General features: G+C 46.4%; 1 protein-coding gene across 1 annotated transcript in view; it reads right to left on the bottom strand.

Moving 5' to 3' along the window:
* The window catches only part of LOC147102193 (cytosolic arginine sensor for mTORC1 subunit 2), a 226798-nt gene that overhangs the window by 17496 nt on the left and 186558 nt on the right, over window positions 1-22744 (bottom strand). Inside the window, exons 3-7 of the mRNA XM_085964487.1 lie at window positions 17978-18171; window positions 16756-16888; window positions 15685-15808; window positions 15196-15306; window positions 8353-8435 (exon numbers count right to left, since the gene is read on the bottom strand). Of these exons, the coding sequence (XP_085820613.1) occupies window positions 8353-8435; window positions 15196-15306; window positions 15685-15808; window positions 16756-16888; window positions 17978-18171 (645 nt within the window). The remainder of the gene's footprint in view (window positions 1-8352; window positions 8436-15195; window positions 15307-15684; window positions 15809-16755; window positions 16889-17977; window positions 18172-22744) is intronic.

Below are 22744 nucleotides of genomic sequence, written 5' to 3'. Positions count from 1 at the left end.
TTTGAACCAGCCATTAGGGCGGTTAGTCCTATGGCGGGAGGGTTTTACGGGCTCCCACAAGCTATACAAGGAGGGGGGGCCACCCACACCCACGGACGCAAATATCCCACTGGATGTCAACCCAGAATTTAGAGCCGGAGCTCCGACTCCACTTGCCGGGACTGTCTGGAGCGGGGTTCGAAACCCTACCCTGATCTGGCCCAGCGGCGGGGATCCTACCGCTATGACAAACGCCCAATCCGATTAGCAACGTGAAATGGCAGCATAGGGCTCCAGTCACGGGGAGGGAAAAGGCGCAGGAAACGTATGGGTGTCACCTTTTGTGCGGAGTGGGCCTTTTGCGTAGCAGTAAGCATCCCCTCCGCTGGGCCAGAAGGAGTAGGGTTTTGAACCCCACTCCAGACAGTCCCGGCAAGTGGAGTCGGAGCTCCAACTTTAAATTCTGGGTGGACATCCAGCGGGATACTTGCGTCCGTGGGTGTTGGTGGCCCCCCCCCCCTCAGATGGGTTGTGGGAGCCCGTAAAACCCTCCCGCCATAGGACTAACCACCCTAATGGCTGGTTCAAAGATGGTTACGGTCACGGAATGAGCGTTAATCACGGCCATAAATCCTTCCACCACTTCATACAGTTCCCCAAAGGGAACAGTGTGAGGATACGTCCGATGATGACCTCTTGCGCAATGCACCTCCTTGGACCCTCAGTCGCAGATGCGAGGGGGCAAGTCGTGCAAGTGTTAAATTTTTTATTTTATTGACATGTAAAATGTTGGCCCAATAATTCCCTTCCAAATGCGCTAGTACGGTCGGGGTACTTACGCATCTGGCCGGATGAAATGCCGGTTTTCAGCATGCACAGTGCATGTGGGGAAAACCGGCATTTCCTGTCCTCTGAACGAAGGGGTTCAGAGGCAGAACGCGTGCGACTGCACATGCAGCGCGTGCGCAGTATAATTCGCCGCTTTCATTAATGCTTTCAGTGAGGTCCACTCATTACAACTTACACATGAAAAAAGCATGGGTACAGTTGCTACAGAGGCTGCGGAGGAAGATATTTCTTATCGTGGAGCTTCTGAAAGTATGTATGTCTGTATATATTCCTTTGCGTGTTATGTATATATTCCTTTACTTATGTGTATGAATGTATTATTTAATTATGACTTTCAGAGAAAGTAACTTATTGGAAAATCATTATTAAAAACATACATTCATAGTAAAGGAATATAAAACATACATACATATACGTAAAGGAATATATGTGGACATACATACATAACTCATTCTCACATTCCATTCACACAGCCACAATTGCTCCTTCTACCTACCGTTCTGAAAACCCTTTAAAAAAAATAAAAAATTTTAACTTTAAAACTTACTTAAAATTTCTTAAAATAACTTCCCTCCCTTTCCCAAACAAAAATATTGCATTTCAAAAGCTCCACGATAAAATATATCTTCCTCCGCAGCCAATGAACCACTTTACACTTGCTTTTTTTCAGTGTAACTTCTAAGGACTTAACCTCACGGATTTCATGAATGAAATCCACGAAGTTCACTGCGCAAGCGCTGCCTGTGCAGTCGCACGCGCTCGAGGTCTGGAAATGCCGGCGTTCCCCGCATGCGCTGTTCATGCTGAACGCCGGCATTTCCAACGGCCAGAAGCGTGAGTAAGCCGACCGTACTCACGCTTCTGGCCTGGAATTTCTGGCCCAGTATGCAACTCATCCATGGAGAAGAATAAACTACACAAGGGAAAAATTATACCATGGTTAAGACTGCAGAAAGGCAGGAATAAGAAAATAAGTAATAAGAGGAGGAGTAGGCCTATTACATCAAATGCTCCCTTCCAGTTGCAGATTTAGTGTTCATCCAATCATAGGCTAAAGGACAAAATGTTTCAATCAGCATTGGATTGACCAAAGCCAAGGCAGACTCTCCCAAGCACAGACTGATGTCCTTCCATAACACATTGGGGGAGAAATTGAGTCGCGCCTCCTTTGAGGCGCTAACTTCGCCGGGACGCTACTTTTAGTGCCCCGGAAAAATTAGCGCCCCCCCCGCGGCCAAATTTGAGTGGTAGCGCCCCAAGAGGGAAGTGGGGCGCTACTGGAAGCGCTCCGCCTCCCTCTTGGGGCGCTGCGAGGGAATCTCGCGGCGCTATGTGCCACAGCGTCATGCGCTGCGGCACGTCGCGCTGCAGTACTGCAGGCCTTCCTCCCCTTCTTAAAGGGGAGGGGCCTTGTGCAGCGCGACCCGGGGCTCAGCTGGGCCACCGGGGATCGGAGTGCTGGCAAAAGAGCCCGGCACTCGAGAGAAGTGTCGGGCTCATGGAGCGCAGCCGGCACTATGCGGGGGTGGCGAGGGGGGGGGTCAGGAGGCCGGGGACGGGCGCGGAGGCAGGTGCTGGCAGGTGGCTAGCAACAAAAATGGCCGCCTGGCACCTCGCCTTTAAATAGCGCCGCCCCAGCCGCAGGTAGGTCCCCCTGACCCCGTCGGACATAGTGTCCGGCGGTAAGTCAGAGGGCACTACCGAAGATCGCGGCCGGGGTGCGAGCAGGGCGCTGTCCACGGCAATGATGACATCACCGGCGGCGCAGCGCGCTAACGGTTAACACCGCCGCTAACCTCCCGCTGAATTTTGCGTGAGGCGTTGGCGGCGCAGCGCTCGGGTGCTTGTTGCTTTGCGCCCCGTTAGCGCCCTAGGAGGCGCAAAGCAACCACATTTTTCCTCCATTGTCTTCTTCAGTCTGGGACCATAGCCCATGGTGCTGAAGTCCCATATCTCTCAACTTCTTGACCAACAAACATTTGGCACACTTAGATGGGGCAGGACTAGCCACACTGGCCTGTATGTCCACTGGAAACTGAGTGTTCACTGCAGTGCACTGCTCAATCCAGTTGTTCATCTGAGAACACTCTAATGAAGAGAAAATAGATTTGAATGACTGTCAAGGCTGGGATTAAAAACCATAACACTATGGTTGGGAGCCCTTTGTTTCAGTACCCACAGTAAAAGGCTGCTATTGAATGAGGTTTGATAAATGTTGGCCAAACTACCACCACCAAAATTATTGTGCTCTGCAGAAGAAGCCACGATTTAAGCTTATTTTGGCGGAACCCCTTAAACCTGGGTCCGTGCCCATACAAACTCTGTAAAAATGTCTGGAAGGACTTGTGTTTCGTTGTTGAATTGCAAATTCTTCAACATGAAGCAAATATTCCAGTTTAGAAAGTCCTTGGCTGCTGACCCACAAATATAACTCAACCATTTTAAGTTTCTATGTATCAGCACCATATATAAAAACAGAAAACTAGCTCTGTTGAGATTAAGAAATGAGAATCAAAGAACAGTGGCCTAGAAATTGGGTTGTGGGCTCGCCAGGGCTGTAGCGCCAGAAATTTTGCGCCAGTGTTAATGCGGCAGCGCCCGACGAAAATTCGGTTGCGCCGGCCCCAGACGGCGGCGGGCGCTAAAGGAGGGTTTTAGCGCCTGAAAACGGGCGTTGAATTGGGTTTCCCGGCGCTAATCCCCCGCTGCGGCACCCGATGCGGTGCGGCAGGCTGGGGAACTGCAGGCCTCCTCCTTCTGTTAAGGAGGAGCTGCCTGCAGCCGACAACTGTCCGGCGGATTCCCCCGACATCTGAGCCCGGCACCTCGGGGAAGTGCCGGGCTCGCAGCACACACTCATCAGGGCCGCGGGGGGGGTGATGCAGGAGTCCGGGAAGGGAGGTGCGGGCAGGCGGCCGCCGGGAACGCAGCCGGCCGCCGCTCCACCTTTATGCGCCGGCGCAAAGGCGTGTAAGAACACTTTTCACATTCGATAGTTGCGCCTGCCACGGGCGAGGCGGGCGCAACTGAATTTGGGCTTGGGGCCGGGTTACCACGGCAACCGGGACGCTGCGCACACCGATGACGTCATCGGTGCCGGCGCAGCGCTACCGGCTAACGCCGATGGTAAGGCCCAAGTCAATTTGCAAAACGGCTATAAGTCCGGCGCAAGGCCCTCTAGCGCCACTAATTGGGCGCTAAGCCCACTCAATTTCTAGGCCAGTGTCTCAAGCATATCATATCGTATTTCCTTTTGACCGGTTCAGAATACACTTCACAGTGGGGAATGAATAAATGGTAAACTTTCCACTACCATAGGCAGGCAGTTCCTTTCAAATCCAAATTGTTGTTGGTGCCTGTTCCAGGTAACTGGAGGCAGGTGTAGAACTTAGAACATAAGAACATAAGAAATAGGAGCAGGAGTAGGCCAATCGGCCCCTCGAGCCTGCTCCGCCATTCAATAAGATCATGGCTGATCTGATCCTAACCGCCAATCCACTATCACAGAACCATCTCCTGAATCTAACAGAATTAGACACACGAAATAGGAGCAGGATCAGGCTACACGGCCCCTGGGCCCGCTCCGCTACCCACAGGGCCATGACCGATCCGAACCTAGACTCATGTCCAAATTCCTGCCCGCTCCCCGTAACCCTTAATTCCCTTTACTTCTAGGAAACTGTCTATTTCTGTTTTAAATTTATGTAATGATGTAGCTTCTACAGCTTTTTGGGGCAGCATATTCCATGGACCTACCACCCTCTGAGTGAAGTAGTTCCTCCTCATCTCAGTTTTGAAAGAGCAGCCCCTTATTCTAAGACTATGCCCCCTAGTTCTAGTTTCACCCATCATCGGGAACATCTTCCCCGCATCCACCCGATCCAACCCCTTCACAATCTTATATGTTTCAATAAGATCGCCTCTCATTCTTCTGAACTCCAATGAGCAGAGTCCCAATCTACTCAACCTCTCCTCATATGTCCATCCCCTCATCCCCGGGATTAACCGAGTGAACCTTCTTTGTACTGACTCGAGAGCAAGTATATCCTTTCTTAAGTATGGACACCAAAACTGTACGCAGTATTCCAGGTGCGGTCTCACCAATACCTTGTACAACTGAAGCAATACCTCCCTATTTTTATATTCTATCCCCCTAGCAATGAAAGCCAACATTCCATTGGCCTTCTTAATCACTTGCTGCACCTGCATACTAACCTTTGAGTTTCGTGCACCAGGACCCCCAGATCCCTTTGTATTTCAGTACTTTCCAGTTTCTTGCCATTAAGATAATAACTTGCTCTACGATTTTTCCTGCCAAAGTGCATAACCTCACACTTTCCAGTATTGTATTCCATCTGCCAAATCTCTGCCCACTTACTTAGCCTGTCTATGTCCCCTTGCAGGTTTTTTATGTCCTCCTCACTCACTACTTTCCCTCCCATCTTAGTATCATCTGCAAACTTTGATATGTTACACTCGGTCCCCTCCTCCAAATCGTTAATATAGATTGTAAAGAGTTGGGGACCCAGCACTGACCCCTGCGGAACACCACCAGTTACTGATTGCCAGTCTGAGAATGAACCATTTATCCCAACTCTCTGCCTTCTGTTAGAGAGCCAATCCTCTATCCATGCCAGAATATTACCCCCAATCGCGTGATTTTTTATCTTAAGCAATAATCTTTTGTGTGGCACCTTGTCAAATGCCTTTTGGAAGTCTAAATACACTACATCCACTGGTTCCCCTTTATCCACCCTATATGTTACTTCCTCAAAGAACTCCAGCAAATTTGTCAAACATGATTTCCCCTTCATAAAACCATGCTGACTTTGTCCTATTAAATTATGATTATCCAAATGTCCTGTTACTGTCTCCTTAATAATGGACTCCAAAATTTTACCTACCACAGATGTTAGGCTAACCGGTCTATAGTTTCCAGCCTTCTGTCTACTGCCCTTTTTAAATAAGGGTGTTACATTAGCAGTTTTCCAGTCTGCCGGGACCTTTGCCGAGTCCAGGGAGTTTTGGAAAATTATTACCAATGCATCCACAATCCCTACCGCCACTTCCCTCAAGACCCTAGGATGTAAGCCATCAGGTCCAGGTGATTTATCCGCCTTGAGTCCCATTATTTTACCGAGTACCACTTCCTTAGTGATTTTGATCGTGTTTAGCTCCTCCCCCTCTTTAGCCCCCTGTTTGTCCAGTGTTGGGATATTCTTAGTGTCTTCTACTGTAAAGACTGATATAAAATATTCATTCAGTGTTTTTGCCATCTCCATATTTCCCACCATTAATTTCCCGGTCTCATCCTCTAAGGGACCAACATTTACTTTAGCCACCCTTTTTTTTTATATAACTATAAAAACTCTTACTATCTGTTTTTATATTTTTGGCTAATTTACTTTCATAATCTATCTTCCCTTTCTTAATCAATCTTTTTGTTATTTTTTGCTGTCTTTTAAAGTTTCCCCAATCCTCTATCCTCCCACTAGATTTGGCTACCTGATATGCCCTTGTTTTTAGTCGAATACTATCCTTAATTTCTTTACTTAGCCACGGATGGCTGTCTTTTCTTTTACACCCTTTTCTTCTCAGTGGAATATATATTTTTTGGAAGTTGTAAAAGAACTCCTTAAATGTACACCACTGATCATGTATCGTCTTACCCTTTAATCTATTTTCCCAATCCACTCGACTCAATTCCGCTCTCATACCTTCATAGTCTCCTTTATTCAAGCTTAGCACGCTTGTTTGAGATCCAACCTTCTCACCCTCTAATTGAATATGGAATTCAACCATGTTATGGTTGTTTAGCTGTCACAGATCCAGAGATTAGTTGTTTAGAATTATAAACTTGGATTCCCTCAGCCCCCTCAACATTCTCCTTCAATACTGCACTCTTTCCCAGCTCCCAAGAATGTTGCCTCCAACCAGCTCACGATAGTAGAATGCTACAGCCTGCTTTGTCAGCAAGGGAATGGCGAGTGATGCTGGGGGAGGGGCGGGGGGATGGAGCAGAGGGGAGAAGAATGGAAGTCGTAGAAAAATTGGTTCCTATTCCACTTATGTGCTATCCAATGATAAGATGGAAGGGCAGCAACACTGAAATAAAAATCAATCACTGTACCTTAGGTTCACCAAAATTTTTTTTAAGGTACTTATATTTTTTTTAAGGTACTTATATTTTTTCATTTTCTCCCCTTTCACTTTCCAGGGCCTCTCCGCATTGTTGAGAAGGTGGAAAACTCAACCTCCTCCAATGCTGTTCTCAAAACTCTTTCTATATCAGCGCTGCTGACATGGAAGAACATGGAAGGTGGATTGGTCAACCTTTGCCTGGTCACAGAGGAGGACCTCTCCTTCAAGGCAATAAATGAGGCAGGTACACCGTGTCCCATTAGAAGAAGACTGATGTCAGTGCAGTTGCCAATCACCACTGGAAGTGACACAAGAACCTGTGGGTCGTTTATCTACTCTCCAAATGCTTAGGAAGATGGACAGAGTTTACATAGTTGTCGGAAAGATTTGAAGGAAAGTGGAAGGAGAAACCAGTAAGAAAAAAGAAGAAAACAAAAAATCTTCGCTATAATAACAACAGAAAACGCTAGAAAAACTCAGCAGGCCAGGGCAGCATCCGTGGAGAGAGAAACAGAGTCAATGTTTCAGGTCGATGACCTTTCGTCAGAACTGGAAAAAAGCAGGAAAAGGAATAGATTGTGAAGCAAGTTAGGGGCTGGGAAAAGGGGGAGGGGATGAAAGAACAAAAGGAAAGGTCAGTGATGGGATAGAAAGCAGGAGAGATTAAGAGACATTGAGAGGCATTAAGAGATATTCAAGGCAAGCGGAGGTGGTAATGGGACAGGCAAAGGAACAAAGGATGTTGTTCCTTAACCTGTCCTATTACCACCTCCTCTCGCCTTGAATATCTCTTAATGTCTCTCAATGTCTCTTAATCTCTCCTGCTTTCTATCCTATCACTGACCTTCCCTTTTGTTCTTTCATCCCCCCCCCCCTTTTCCCAGCCCCTAACTTGCTTCACAATCTATTCCTTTTCCTGCTTTTTTCCAGTTCTGATGAAGGGTCTTCAACCTGAAACGTTAACTCTGTTTCTCTCTCCACGGATGCTGCCCTGGCCTGCTGAGTTTTTCCAGCGTTTTCTGTTGTTATTTCGGATTTCCAACATCCGCAGTATTTTGCTATCGTAAAAAATCTTCACTGTTGTCCCTCCATTTTTACTTGGAGAAAGACCTAATGCAGATCAGGAACCTTTATGCATGGAACTTTCAACCTTGGTCGAGGCGTATAACTGGCGGTATCAGATCGGCTGCCCGTTATATACACTTTGCCCAATTTTCCTTCTCATTGACTTCAACGAGCAGGAAAGTGAGGTGGGATGTATAACAGGTATTGAAAAGGTTCAAGCCACAGTAAACTTGACCCGCTTTACTGACCATCATAGTGGAGATAAACCCAGACTGACGATAAGAAATCTGTGAGGGAAAGTCCAGATTAGTTACATACCGAATCCTAGGGGCTGCCCACCTATCCGCACCATCTTCCACAGTTCGCCAGATGCACTCGTAAACAACAGATTGTTTGGAAACCTGGGATGAGATTGGGAAATAAATTGGCTTTAATTAGCATAATTTGAAAATAAGCCTTTTATTTTGGCCTTAAACAAAGTCAATTCTAAATGAAATTGTAAATAGGTTACTAAGTAATATTCATATATATACAGGAAACTCTTTGGTATCCGGCACCGATGGGACCGGGATGGTGCCGGTTGATTAAAAATTCCGGATAAGGAAGAAGGGACATGGAGTGACAATGGCCCAAGGAACGAGAGCCCCGTAACACAGCCAGAAGTGCTGCAGCCCCGTAACACCGTTACAAGGGACCCGGTTACACAACCAGAGGTGCAGGAGCCATGGCTACACGGCAAAAGGTACGAGATCCCCGGTTATACAGCCGCAATTATACAGTATACGGAAGCCTCAAAACCTACTCCTGAATTTTGCCGGTTATTAGAGAATTCCGAATAATTAGGTGCCGTTTAAACGAGAGTTTCCTGTATATAAAAAAGATAAGTGAGTGCCAGCTTTCCTTCCTGAGCTGGGTGTGTTCTTCACATGGTTGGAGATGGAGGTACAGTTCCAGTGCCCATGACATTTGGAATCGGAATGCTCCTGATACCAGTCACAATGAGAAACTTGCAGTCAGGTTCTACTGAAGTGCTAGCTTACCTAGAAATGGGCAGACAGGTGCTCAACTGTCTTCACACTGTGGTTAGGAACCCTATTTTTGGAAGCAAACAACATCCTTCTTGGAGATTGAGCACACATTCTTGGTTTTACAAATGAAAACATCGGCCCCAAAATCCCTGGGACTGGAGAGGGCACAAGCTGTGTTTACAACTGGGTGGGGGGGGGGGGGGCGGGGGAGGAGGGCGGTGGATGGGTAGCTGTAATATGGGCCGGATCCCAGCTCTGCCAGGATTCTGCCCTATTTGGATCAGACCTTTAAATTCTGGGGGTTGGGTGTGTCGTAGGAAATTCCTGGGCTTCCCAATACATTCCTCCCTTTGCGCACTGGAAAGGCCTCAGCGGAACTCATGCCAGTTGAGACCTAGCGTGAGCCCCTTCGAGGCCTTCTGAAGGCCCCAAACCTTCACTAGTGTAGGGCAATTAATCCCAGAGGGAATCGATTACCTTCTCTACTTACGAGTGGCTCCAGGTGCAGGTCAGCTTGGACTGGGGTGGCTGCTGCTGATGTGCCCTTGCAGGTGCTGGTTATCCATCCTGGCTATGCAAATGACCCCTCCCCGGAATTTGGAACAGGCGTTAGGTGAGCGCGGGCTGGGGTCCCGCTCTGCCGCACTTACATAAGAACATAACATAAGAAGTAGGAGCAGGAGTAGGCCATACGGCCCCTCAGGCCTGCTCCGCCATTCAATAGGATCATGGCTGATCCGAATCTAGACTCATGTCCACTTCCCTGCCCTCTCCCCGTAACCCCTAATTCCCTTATCTGCTAGGAAACTGTCTATCTCCATTTTAAATTTATTTAATGTTGCAGCTTCCGCAGCTCTCTGGGGTAGCAAATTCCATAGATTTACTACCCTCTGAGTGAAGAAGTTTCTCCTCATCTCAGTTTTGAAAGAGCAGCCCCTTATTCTTAGATTATGCCCCTAGTTCTAGTCTCACCCATCACTGGAAACATCCTCACCGCATCCACCCAATCAAGCCCCCTCACAATCTTATATGTTTCGATAAGATCGCCTCTCATTCTTCTGAACTCCAATGAGTAGAGTCCCAGCCTACTCAACCTTTCCTCATACGTCAACCCCCTCATCTCCGGAATCAACCGAGTGAACCTTCTCTGAACCGCTTCGAGAGCAAGTATATCTTTTCTTAAATATGGAAGCCAAAACTGCACGCAGTATTCCAGGTGTGGCCTCACCAATACCCTGTATAACTGCAGCAAGACTTCCCTGTTTTTATACTCCATCCCCCTCGCAATAAAAGCCAAGATTCCATTGGCCTTCCTGATCACCTGCTGCACCTGCATACTAACTTTTTGTGTTTCATGCACCAGGACCCCCAGATCCCTTTGTACTGTAGCACTTTGCAGTTTCTCTCCATTTAGATAATAACTTGCTCTTTGATTTTTTTCTGCCAAAGTGCATAACCTCACACTTTCCAACATTATATTGCATCTGCCAAATCTCTGCCCACTCACTTAGCCTGTCTATGTCCTTTTGCAGGTTTTTTATGTCCTCCTCACTCACTGCTTTCCCTCCCATCTTTGTATCGTCGGCAAACTTGGATATGTTGCACTCGGTCCCTTCCTCCAAATCGTTAATATAGATTGTAAAGAGTTGGGGTCCCAGCACTGACCCCTGCGGAACACCATTAGTTACTGATTGCCAGCCCGAAAATGAACCATTTATCCCAACTCTTTGTTTTCTGTTAGATAGCCAATCTTCCACCCATGCCAGTATATTACCCCCAATCCCGTGATTTCTTATCTTGATCAGTAATCCTTTGTGTGGAACCTTGTCAAATGCCTTTTGGAAGTCCAAATACACTACATCCACTGGTTCCCCTTTATCCACCCTGTATGTTACATCCTCAAAGAATTCGAGCAAATTTGTCAAACATGACTTCCCCTTCATAAAACCATGCTGACTCTGTCCTATTAAATTATGTTTATCCAAATGCTCTGTTACTGTTTCCTTAATAATGGACTCCAACATTTTGCCAACCACAGATGTTAGGCTAACTGGTCTATAGTTTCCAGCTTTTTGTCTACTTCCCTTCTTAAATAAGGGTGTTACATTAGCAGTTTTCCAGTCTGCCGGGACCTTTCCTGAGTCCAGGGAGTTCTGGAAAATAATCAACAATGCATCCACAATACCTACCGCCACTTCTCTCAAGACCCTAGGATGTAGGCCATCAGGTCCGGGGGATTTATCCGCCTTAAGTCCCATTATTTTACTGAGTACCATCTCCTTAGTGATTTTAATCGTGTTTAGCTCCTCCCCCCCCCATTGCCCCTGTTTGTCCAGTGTTGGGATATTTTTAGTGTCCTCTACTGTAAAGACTGATACAAAATATTTGTTCAGCGTCTTTGCCATCTCCATGTTCCCCACCACTAGTTTCCCGGTCCCATCCTCTAAGGGACCAACGTTCACTTTAGCCACCCTTTTTCTTTTTATATAGCTGTAGAAACTCTTGCTATCTGTTTTTATATTTTTTGCTAGTTTACTTTCATAATCTATCTTCCCTTTCTTAATTAATCTTTTAGTTATTGTTTGCTGGCTTTTAAATGCTTCCCAATCTTCTATCCTCCCACTAGATTTGGCTACTTTATATGCCCTTGTTTTCAGTCAGATACTATCCTTTATTACTTTACTAAGCCACGGATGGCTGTCTTTTCTTTTATTCCCCTTTTTTCCTCAGTGGAATATATTTATCTTGAAAGATGTGAAATATCTCCTTGAATGTAGACCACTGCTCTTGTACCGTCTTACACTTTAATCTGTTTTCCCAGTCCACTTTAGTCAATTCTACTCTCATACCTTCATAGTCTCCTTTATTTAAGCTCAGTACGCTGGTTTGAGATCCAACTCTCTCATCCTCAAACTGAATTTGGAATTCAACCATATTATGGTCACTCATTCCAAGGGGATCCTTTACTAGGCCATTTTTTATTAATCCTGTCTCATTACACAGGACCAGATCTAAGGTTGCCTGCCCCCTGGTTGGTTCATTTACATACTGCTCAAGGAACCCGTCCCTAATACACTCTATGAACTCTTCCTCAAGGCTGCCATGCCCAATTTGATTAGTCCAGTCAATATGAAAGTTAAAATCCCCCATGATTATAGCTGTCCCTTATTACAAGCCCCAACTATTTCCTGATTTATACTCCGACCAATAGAGTTGCAACTGTTAGGAGGCCTATAGACTACGGCCACTAGTGACTTTTTCCCCTTATTATTCCTTATCTCCACCCAAACTATTTCACTATCCTGATCCTTTGACCCAATATCATTTCTGACTATTGCAGTGATTCCATCCTTGATTAACATAGCAACCCCACCTTCCTTTCCTTCCTGTCTGTCCTTCCTAATTGTCAAATACCCTTGTATGTTTAGTTCCCAGTCATGATTATCTTGCAGACATGTTTCCGTAATGGCCACCAGATCATACCCATGTGTAGTTATTTGTACCGTCAACTCGTCAATTTTGTTACGAATGCTGCGTGCATTCAGATAAAGAACTTTCAAATATGTTTTCTGACAATTTATTCCTGCTTTTACCCCTTTTACTACTTTACCTTTATCATTATACATTCTGTCCCTTCCTGACACGCTCTGGTTTTTAATTCCCCCACTGCTACCTTGCTCTATTGCCTTCTCCGCTGTCATTTTTATTTTTCGCTCTCTTAAAACCTCCCCCCCACTAATTAGTTTAAAGCCCTCTCTACAGCCTTAGTTATTCGATTCGCCAGGATTCTAGTCCCAGCACTGGCCAAGTGAAGTCCGTCCCAACGGAACAGCTCTCTCCTGTCCCAGTACTGATGCCAGTGTCCCAGGAAGCAAAACCCATTTCTCCCACACCAGTCTTTGAGCCACGCATTTAACTCTCTAATTTTATTCACCCTAGCCAAATTTGCACGTGGCTCAGGTAGTAATCCAGAGATTATTACCCTTGTGGTTCTGCTTTTTAATTTGGCCCCTAGCTGCTCAAACTCCCTCAGCAGAACCTCCTTCCTTGTCCTATCTATGTCGTTGGTACCAACATGGACCACGACAACTGGATCCTCCCCCTCCCACTCCAAGTTTCTCTCCAGCCCAGAGGAGATGTCCTTAACCCTGGCACCGGGCAGGCAACACAGCCTTCGGGACTCTCGCTCTCGGCTGCAAAGAACTCTATCTATCCCCCTAACGATACTATCCCCTACCACTACAACATTTCTTTTATCTCCCCCCACTTGAATGGCCCCCTGCTCCACGGTGCTGTGGCCGGGTTGCTCATCCTCCCCGCAGTCCCCGTTCCCATCCTCACAGGGAGTAAGAGCCTCAAACCTGTTGGACAAGAGCAAGGGCTGCTGCGCCTCCAACACTAGCTCCTGGATCCCCGTACCTGCCTCACTTCTAGTCACACCATCCTGACCCTGGCCACGGACTACATCTGAATGAATTAATCTAATTGGTGTGACTACCTCGTGATATACAGAGTCCAGGTAACTCTCCCCCTCCCTGATGTGTCTCAGTGTTTGAAGCTCGGACTCCAGCTCTTCAACACGGAGCCAGAATTCCTCGAGCAGCCAACACTTACTGCAAATGTGATCACTGTGAGCATCAATGGTGTCCACCAGCTCCCACATATTGCAGCAGCAACACATCACCTGATCTCCCATTCTATGTAATTAATTAAATTTATTAATATTATTCTTAAATACCCTCTGCCCCGATTCTAGATGATGAATATCGCACCTTAGAAACTATAAACCACAGAGTTTAAGCTTAAAAAAAGAGAGAAATACTCACCAACCAATCACTTACCCGCTTTCTGGTGACGTCACACTTGGATTACTTTTTACCTCTCTCCTTCCCTCTGAGGTCCAAGACTGGAGACTGGTACGCCTTACCTGGTCTCTGGAGCCTTTATACAGCCGCTCAGCCTGCGATTCCGCCGATTCTCGCACTGAGGCCTTACCTGGTCTCTGGAGCCTTTATACAGCCGCTCAGCCCGCGATTCCCGCCGATTCTCGCACTGAGGCCTTACCTGGTCTCTGGAGCCTTTATACAGCCGCTCAGCCCGCGATTCCCGACGATTCTCACACTGAGGCCTTACCTGGTCTCTGGAGCCTTTATACAGCCGCTCAGCCTGCGATTCCCGCTGATTCTCGCACTGAGGCCTTACCTGGTCTCTGGAGCCTTTATACAGCCGCTCAGCCCGCGATTCCCGACGATTCTCACACTGAGGCCTTACCTGGTCTCTGGAGCCTTTATACAGCCGCTCAGCCCGCGATTCCCGCCGATTCTCACACTGAGGCCTTACCTGGGTCTCTGGAGCCTTTATACAGCCGCTCAGCCCGCGATTCCCGCCGATTCTCACACTGAGGCCTTACCTGGGTTTCTGGAGCCTTTATACAGCCGCTCAGCCCGCGATTTCCGCCGATTCTCGCACTGAGGCCTTACCTGGGTCTCGGGAGCCTTTATACAGCTGCTCAGCCCGCGATTCCCACCGATTCTCGCACTGAGGCCTTACCTGGGTCTCGGGAGCCTTTATACAGCCGCTCAGCCCGCGATTCCCGCCGATTCTCGCACTGAGGCCTTACCTGGGTCTCGGGAGCCTTTATACAGCCGCTCAGCCCGCAATTCCCGCCGATTCTCGCACTGAGGCCTTACCTGGGTCTCGGGAGCCTTTATACAGCTGCTCAGCCTGCGATTCCCGTCGATTCTCGCACTGAGGCCTTACCTGGGTCTCGGGAGCCTTTATACAGCCGCTCAGCCCGCGATTCCCACCGATTCTCGCACTGAGGCCTTACCTGGGTCTCGGGAGCCTTTATACAGCCGCTCAGCCCCGCGATTCCCGTCGATTCTCGCACTGAGGCCTTACCTGGGTCTCGGGAGCCTTTATACAGCCGCTCAGCCCGCGATTCCCGCCGATTCTCGCACTGGATGGAGCAGGCCTCAGGAATTTCCAGGCCATCGTTTTAACAAATTAACGACTGTTCCCCATTGAGATGAGTAATTTGGATATTACTTTTAATTATATACACTGCAGAAAATGGTAATGGTGAGGAATGGCCACATATATTTCAGGAAGTTTTTAAAAGAATTTCTAGTACCTTTGTTGTGTCTGCACATCCATCACCAAGGAGATGTATCCCTCAATGAGAGAGAATGAGAAGAAACGAATGTGACCATTTTCATCGCTGCCTATTGCGGAATCTTTCACACTAGAAGCACAATGAATACATATTGAGATCAAATGGTATCAATAATCTTCCCCTTGTTAATGAGCTTTAACACACATCTATAATATTTACATTTTTCCATAATCAAGCATTTTCATTTAATAAGAATTCACCATAAGACATCATTTTTGTATGTAGTTTGCGGGGAATGTTTTGCCATATGATTAAATACAATATACATGTTTATGAATGGAAACTTTTCTAAGCTTAACTTGATTTTAATCTCTATACCCCACTGGTAGCCACGTAGAAACCCTCATAAAGGACTTATGGTTTGGTTGTGATTTTGTTGTCTTTGAAGCTAGTTCCATTTGCCTTTAAAAAAAATATATATATACTTTTCTGATCTTCTGAACTTACCCATTGGAATAAAACATGACATCCATGAGGAGAGTAGCCACAGTCGGTAGGGTATCAGGGTCCAAGCTGGTAACACAGAACTTGTTACTGGGACTGGACAGTGGATGAATGACAGGCCTTTGAACTGTGTGACAGATAAACAACAGTATGCCTTAAAGCCATTCAGCAATGATGATAACTGCAAGCTATAGTGTGATACCACTGACAAATGGAAACAGGTTAGCGGTACTACATGTACATCGAACACTTCATTCTGCTATTCGCATACTTAACAAACCAGAACGCTCTATAAACACCCTGATAACTTTCATATCTAGTGACTTCTGAAGAGGTTTTGAAGATGTTCTCCCTCCCCAACCACATACTACCACTGACATCACTCTATATAAGTCTAACAAGGGGCTATCCATCAAGTGTGTACGCTGGTGGGGGAGGGGGAATGTTGATGAATATACCTTCCTCTCATTCTGCACAAGTAAAAGAACTTGTGTAAAACACACTGGTGAGATACCACTGGCACTCCATCCTGGTAGAACCCAGAATGAATCTGTGGGTCATCAGGTGCTGCTGCTGACTGTTACAGATTGGGCTCTTTTATAGCTGCAATAACCTTTTTGTACTGTGGTGACCAGAACTGTACACAGTATTCTAAGTGCGGTCACACCAATGATTTATAAAGCGGCAGTATTGCCTCGCTATTTCGGCTCACTATTGACCTTTTAATGCATCCCATCATCTGGCTTGCTTTACTCACTGCCACCGAGCAGGAAGGGGATGATTTTTCCCTTCCATCGTTACACATACTAATCAATTCCTTCATACTACCTCTTAATGTCTCTTCACTTCTTTTGTTGTCTCCCACCCCTGCCTTTCGATCTATTTCATTTCCTTTCCAGTGTTGAAAAAGGGTTCGACCCGAAACGTCGACTCTAATTTCTCTCCACGGATGTTACCTGGCCTGTTGAGTTTTTCCAGCATTTTCTGTTGTTATTTCCTTCATACTAAATGCTTGGTCAGGCCAATGGTGACAAGTGTATAAAGTTCCCATTTGTGTAGTGGGTGCAAACTCACCTAGTTTTGGTTTCACAAATCCATTGGTGATTCCTAAGTGGTCAGCCGCAACTGTCTCCCCGTTTACTACCCTGAGGATGGTAAATTCCGCTGAGAGGGTGTGCATAACTAAGGGCAGATCTCTTTCCCGTACCTGAGAGTGAAACAAATAGAAAGTAATTTCAAACCCCTACTGACGCCATGGATTCTTTGGTCCTGACTGGGATGGGAAGATCAGTCTGAAATCAACCGTATCAACAAATCTAGGAGATGATATCTCGCAAGAAAACTCACTGAGGCAGGGGAATTTGAAAGACTGTTGTATCTGAAATTCAACTCCGGGAGAGACCAATGCTCAAACACTGCAGCCCTTTGGCATTTGTAATAAGAAAACTATCTTTTATGGCCCAAATGTAATTTTTCTGTTTTCCCATTCACTAGCATTATCGGAGCAATGGCATTTTGAAATTGTACGTACGGTACATATTGCGTTTTCGATTTCTTTTGTGTTATGATGCAGAGTAACAGTCGTGCTCTAAGTTTTGGTTCTAACAGATGCCAAAGTGGCAGGTTCAAGCCAAGTCGCCAAAACCAGGCAGACTGGATGCTAATAATGCGCTTCCCAGGGACCGGATGACTGTAGGTCCGATCAGAAAGTCTACATTGAAATGTATGCAAGGACTGTAGTACACAATATGCAGCCGGACAGAAAATTACGGGCAGAAGGAATTGGGTGCAAAACCTTTCTATGGCCTTCTTCCCCAATTTTGCAACCCCCTTGCACATACTCCACACCAGCACGTCTACCCCACGGTCTCCCATATTAGTCCTTGTCACCATGTTTATGCTGAACAGCTCCATACACCTAGGAACAGACTTGCTCCTGATGTGACATCTCCAGTCACTTTAAGAATAGGGACATTGTCTGTCAGTGCAACTTCATGATGTCACAGCAGGGAGACTAGCCTGGTGCAGTACATCCACACCCTGAATGCCCCAAGCTACCCGGTTAAGCATAGATCATAACAAGGGGCCAAATTTGAAGCTGTAATTATTTAAAATTGGTCATTTACACTGTTCAGGGCTCCTCTGATAATTCCAGCAGCAACTTTACCTCAAAACAAAGCCTCAATATTGTTACAATCGCTGTCTTTGACTGTAACCAAGGCTCAGCACAAGGAAACAGACTCAGAAGACCTCTGAAAGGAAGCAATGACTCAATCTCAAAGCAGCAGTATCTTACCAAGATGAAGTCTGTTTGATATGTGGAGAGCATGAACACAGAGATATTATGGTCTGCCAGTGGCGCAATCACTGACTTGGCAATCTTGGTGACTCCAATTGGCTGTGAGCTGGAGAAACTCCCACCACCGGACACCACGTTCAAAGCCAGCCACGTCTCATCTGCCACACTCAGGAGATCTGACCCAGGCAGTTCTAGAAAGACAACAAGAACAAAATGAGAAGATTATAACTTTCAAACAATGGAACCATGCAATTTGTGCCGTAGTACTTGAAGCTAACAAGCAAAACCTCTGGTTCACATTCGGTCAAGAGTCGTTCCAAATTAAACTAATGCACAAAACTACAAGAAGAAAGTGTTTCAAACTACAGTGAAATTAGTCTTTGAGACCACCTCAATGACAAGACCATGGGGTAGAACTGCTCTGGTTGGTAACTGTAGTGACATTATTTTTGAATGCATTTACAATGTCTACGCATAGCAACCAGAGCAATTCTCTTCCCCCCCCCCCCCCCCCCCCAACCAAACTATCTGCAGTCCAACATAAGGACACCTTGAGCAGTGTATTAATGATTCAGGCTTGAACCATCATTAGGCCGTCTGTCAAAAATCTGTCCCAAAGGTGCTTGTTATGGCTACATTTCTATACAGAAAGTTAAAGAAAACAGAAGCCTGCCTGGAGTATTTGGAATGTATCCAATGTGTAGTTTAACATGGTAGTGTAGGAATTGCCAAATTCCTATCTAAGAACTGAGGTCGACTCAGGCGATCAAACAAACAAGTTTTAATGCAGAACTAACGAGTTTGAACAGTTTGTCGAGATCGATACAGGAGAACCACAAAAACAGGTCTTTGCTGGTCGGAGGCTCCACGAGGACTGCCAGGGCGGTCCCGTGGATGGAGTCATCATGTTTTTCCCGCGCTTGGGTGGTCACGTGATTCGCGGCATGACATCATCGCGTTTACCCGCACTTTGCCGCAGTCTTAAAGGGACCGCGCCCCGTGCATGCAAACAGTATGTACAAACACAGAAATCACTAACAGACTGGTCCAGGCTTAGGTTGGAGTCAAACCTCGTTAAAGGAAATTGTGTACAGTTGCTCAAAGTCCCTCAGTGGCTCTGCCACAGTAGTGCTGATTAATTAATTACAACCGTGTTAAAACAGTAGAAACTTAAATAATGAATGGATCCTCTTGTTACTGGGCCAGTTAGAATAAAGGTGGAACATTACTGGACACACTGTGACACAACCACTTAGAGTCAAATTAACATTTTAGGACTAACTACACCGCCTGTGGTGTTGCTCATAGATAAACTATGGGGCTTCTATCTTCCAGGATCTTCATGAGGAGGGCTGTACAAGGCAAAGCTGTGCAGCATGCAGCACTCCTCAACAATCCTTGAGGCTCCCGTCAGACTGTACAGGATACCCCAAGTTGATCCAGGCATCTGAAATGCACCTTTAATGGTGTGCTCAATGATGACTCTGATGAACGAATGGTCCTCATTCTACTGCTGCTCGCCTGGGATCCTGGGAAAGTACACCGGTGTCATCAGCCAAGGCTGCAGAGGATACCATTTTATCTTCAAGTTGCCACCCAGATACTGTCTTTCTCGGTTAAAGAGTGCCGGTGGAGTTGCTCAAATTGAAGGCATGGTGGCAGTTGCCAGGGATGCGAGCATTCACTTGCATGATAGTGCGCTGCTGGTCACAGACCAGCTACAGATTGGAGAGTGTTGTCCTTTTCCGTTGAAGGACATCTGGCCATTGACGAAAGGATCCCTTAGGGCCACAAAGGTGCCATTTAGGACTCCTTAATCCCAAGCCACCTTTCCCCCTCCCACCTTCCTCCTTTATATTACATGCATAGATTCATTAATTTATATAACAGTGATAGTTGAAGAGAACAAGCTGCACTATTTATTTCCAGGAACCAATCAAAAATAAAACTATCTTCACCGTCTCGGAAAACTTCTCTCACAAACCATTTTCCAAAATCTTTCAGAAGAAACATGCACCCCACCTCATCTCTCCTTTCAACAGCAAAGCATCTGACTCACTGCGAGTAACGCCACAGAAGATAAAAATGTAAGAAATCTGAGACATAGCTGTCATATTTCCTCACACATGCAAACTTCTGTATCACATTTTTTAAAAGTACATCAAAAAAGAAAGCCACTCTGATATTGAATTGACTTGAGGATCTGCTAAGAGCAATCAGCCTCTGACTGACTTCAGGAAGGCATGGCAATCACGCCTTGTGATCTTAAGGGGAAATGCCATGTTAGACAAATGGCACTTTCGTAGCAGAATAATACGTTAATTGTGCAATGCGTCTGTACAAAACCACCGTTTGCTCCAAACTAGTTAGCACTACCAGGGACACTTGCTACTATTTAATTAAGAACGTTAACGACATTTGTTTGTGACACAGAAAATGAGAAATTTGAACAATGGAATGGGTGATTATTTTAGAGTAAAATGACTTATGGATTAATATCATTCGAACATTCAATAATAGGTCCAATGTGCAAAAAGCAAACACTATCTGCAGGCAGCAATTTGGTCAAAGCAGGTGTGTTGTGCTCCGTCTGCAGCCAGGAATTAATCATGGTTTGTGCTCTTTGTGCAAATACTGTAGTAATGTTCTGGAAAACCAACACTGCACCAGCAGTGGATTGAGTGGCTACCCAGTTTTGTTTACCAGCTTCTATATGGTATTGTGTGCATCAGCAATTAATCCAAGTGAGTGGATGCTTATTAACTGAAAGATTCCATTCGCATGATAAGCAAAAAAGACAAGAAAAGCCAATAGTGTCACATTGCAGGGACAGGTGGCAGGCAAATGGGTTCTGAAGGGCTCTGCACCAGCACTTTGTATTTGCTACTTTTTCCCTTTTTATTGTTCTCATTAAAACATAAGAACTGTTCGAGAAAGATAAAGGTTTGAATGTTTTACACTTGTATCCGCTAGCCACGTGCAGTAATTCCAGGGCAGATGCAGCTCTGCTGGGCTTCCCTACAATTTCTGACAATCCACCGCTGCCCAGAATGAGAGACGAGCATCCTTTCTACATCTACCTGACATTTTCATTCTTCAAATTCTCCTTTGGTTTCTTGGCGAAGAGATAACCGAATCACTTTAAATTCTAAGTTAAGGCTTGGGGTTCTTGGCCCACAGACAGGAATCCTTCCTTACGGTTATTGCAGACTCATAGACACTAGCTACATACTTTTAGCAGGGGTTCACCTGATGAATGCTCGAGTTCCTTTGCTGACTATAAAGAAGCTTCTTCCAGGGTGTCAGCCGCGGCTCACTGGTAGCACTCTTGCCTCCGAGTCAGAAGGTTGTGGGTTCAACTACAGGTCTTCGGGCACATAATCTAGGCTGATTCTTCAGTAAACTACTGAGGAGGTGCTGCACTGTCAACAACAACAACAACTTGTATTTATATAGCGCCTTTAACGCAATAAAATCCCAAGCTGCTTCACAGGAGTATTATAAGACAAAGGGGTCAATTTTCAGTGTGCCGTGAGGTGGGCTTTTAGGCGTGCGGGGGGCTAAAATCCCGAATTCGGGGGTCCCGACACCATCCCGCCCAAAACCCGCCTCCATATAAGTTTCAAAGGAGGCGGGTACCCGCCCCGCACTGGGACCCGCCGACCCGAGGCGGGAAGGGATTAGTGCCAATTAACTGCCTGTTAACAGGTAGTTAACAGGCAGTTTTTAGCCTAATCCCTATTTTGAAGGTTGTCGTGTGGGATTCCCGACGGCTCCAAACCACGCCAGGTTAGAGGAGTCAGGCCGTCGGGTTGAAGGACTTGGAGGTCGAGATGTCGGTGTTCAGGTGAGTGATGGGTGCATGAGTGCAAAGGTAAGTGTGTTTGGTGTGTCTAAAGTGTGTAAAGAAGTTTAAATTACCTGTACTTACCTTTACAGCCTTCCTTCCTCTAGGTTTCGGGAGTCCATCATTCAGCCGGCACAGAAAGCAGAATGGCCGCGAGCTGTCAAAAGTGACAGCCTGCAGCTTTCAGCGCCGCCGAGATTTCTAACTGAGTCTGCATAGAAGGACTCAGGTTAGAAGACTGTCAGTGTTTGACAGCTTCAAACAGCTGTGAAACACTGATATTTCATCTGTCAACACGTCTTGACAGATGAAATTTCAGTCTGTGACGTCACCTGTTGCCGGGTGGCCCTTAATTGGCCTGCTGAGCCCGCTGGGCGGGCTCAACAAGGTCAATCAAGTCAAAATCGCGTGGATTGGCAGCATCTCGATGGAGGCAGGACTACAACCCGAAAGTTGTAGTCCCGCCTCCTTCCCGACTTCTGAATGAAAATCCAGCCCAAAGAATTTGACACCGAGCCATATAAGGAGAAATTAGGGCAGATGACCAAAAGCTTGGTCAAAGAGGTAGGTTTTAAGGAGCATCTTAAAAGGAGGAAAGAGAGGCGGAGAGGTTTAGGCAGGGAATTCCAGAGCTTAGGGCCTAGGCAACAGAAAGCACGACCACCAATGGTTGAGCGATTATAATCAGGGATGCTCAAGAGGGCAGAATTTGAGGAGCGTAGCTATTTCAGGGGGTTGTGGGGATGGAGGAGATTAGAGAGATAGGGAGGGGCGAGGCCATGGAGGGATTTGAAAACAAGGATGAGAATTTTGAAATCGAGGCGTTGCTTAACCAGGAGCCAATGTAGATCAGCGAGCACAGGGGTGATGGATGAACGGGACTTGGTGCGAGTTAGGACACGGGCAGCTGAGTTTTG

Source organism: Somniosus microcephalus, chromosome 22, assembly GCF_052327205.1.
Source record: "Somniosus microcephalus isolate GS21.2 chromosome 22, FLI_Smic_1.0, whole genome shotgun sequence".
In the NCBI taxonomy this organism is placed as follows: Eukaryota; Metazoa; Chordata; class Chondrichthyes; order Squaliformes; family Somniosidae; genus Somniosus; species Somniosus microcephalus.
Note: the sequence above shows the minus strand (reverse complement) of the source record. Positions and strands in the feature narration are given on the sequence as shown.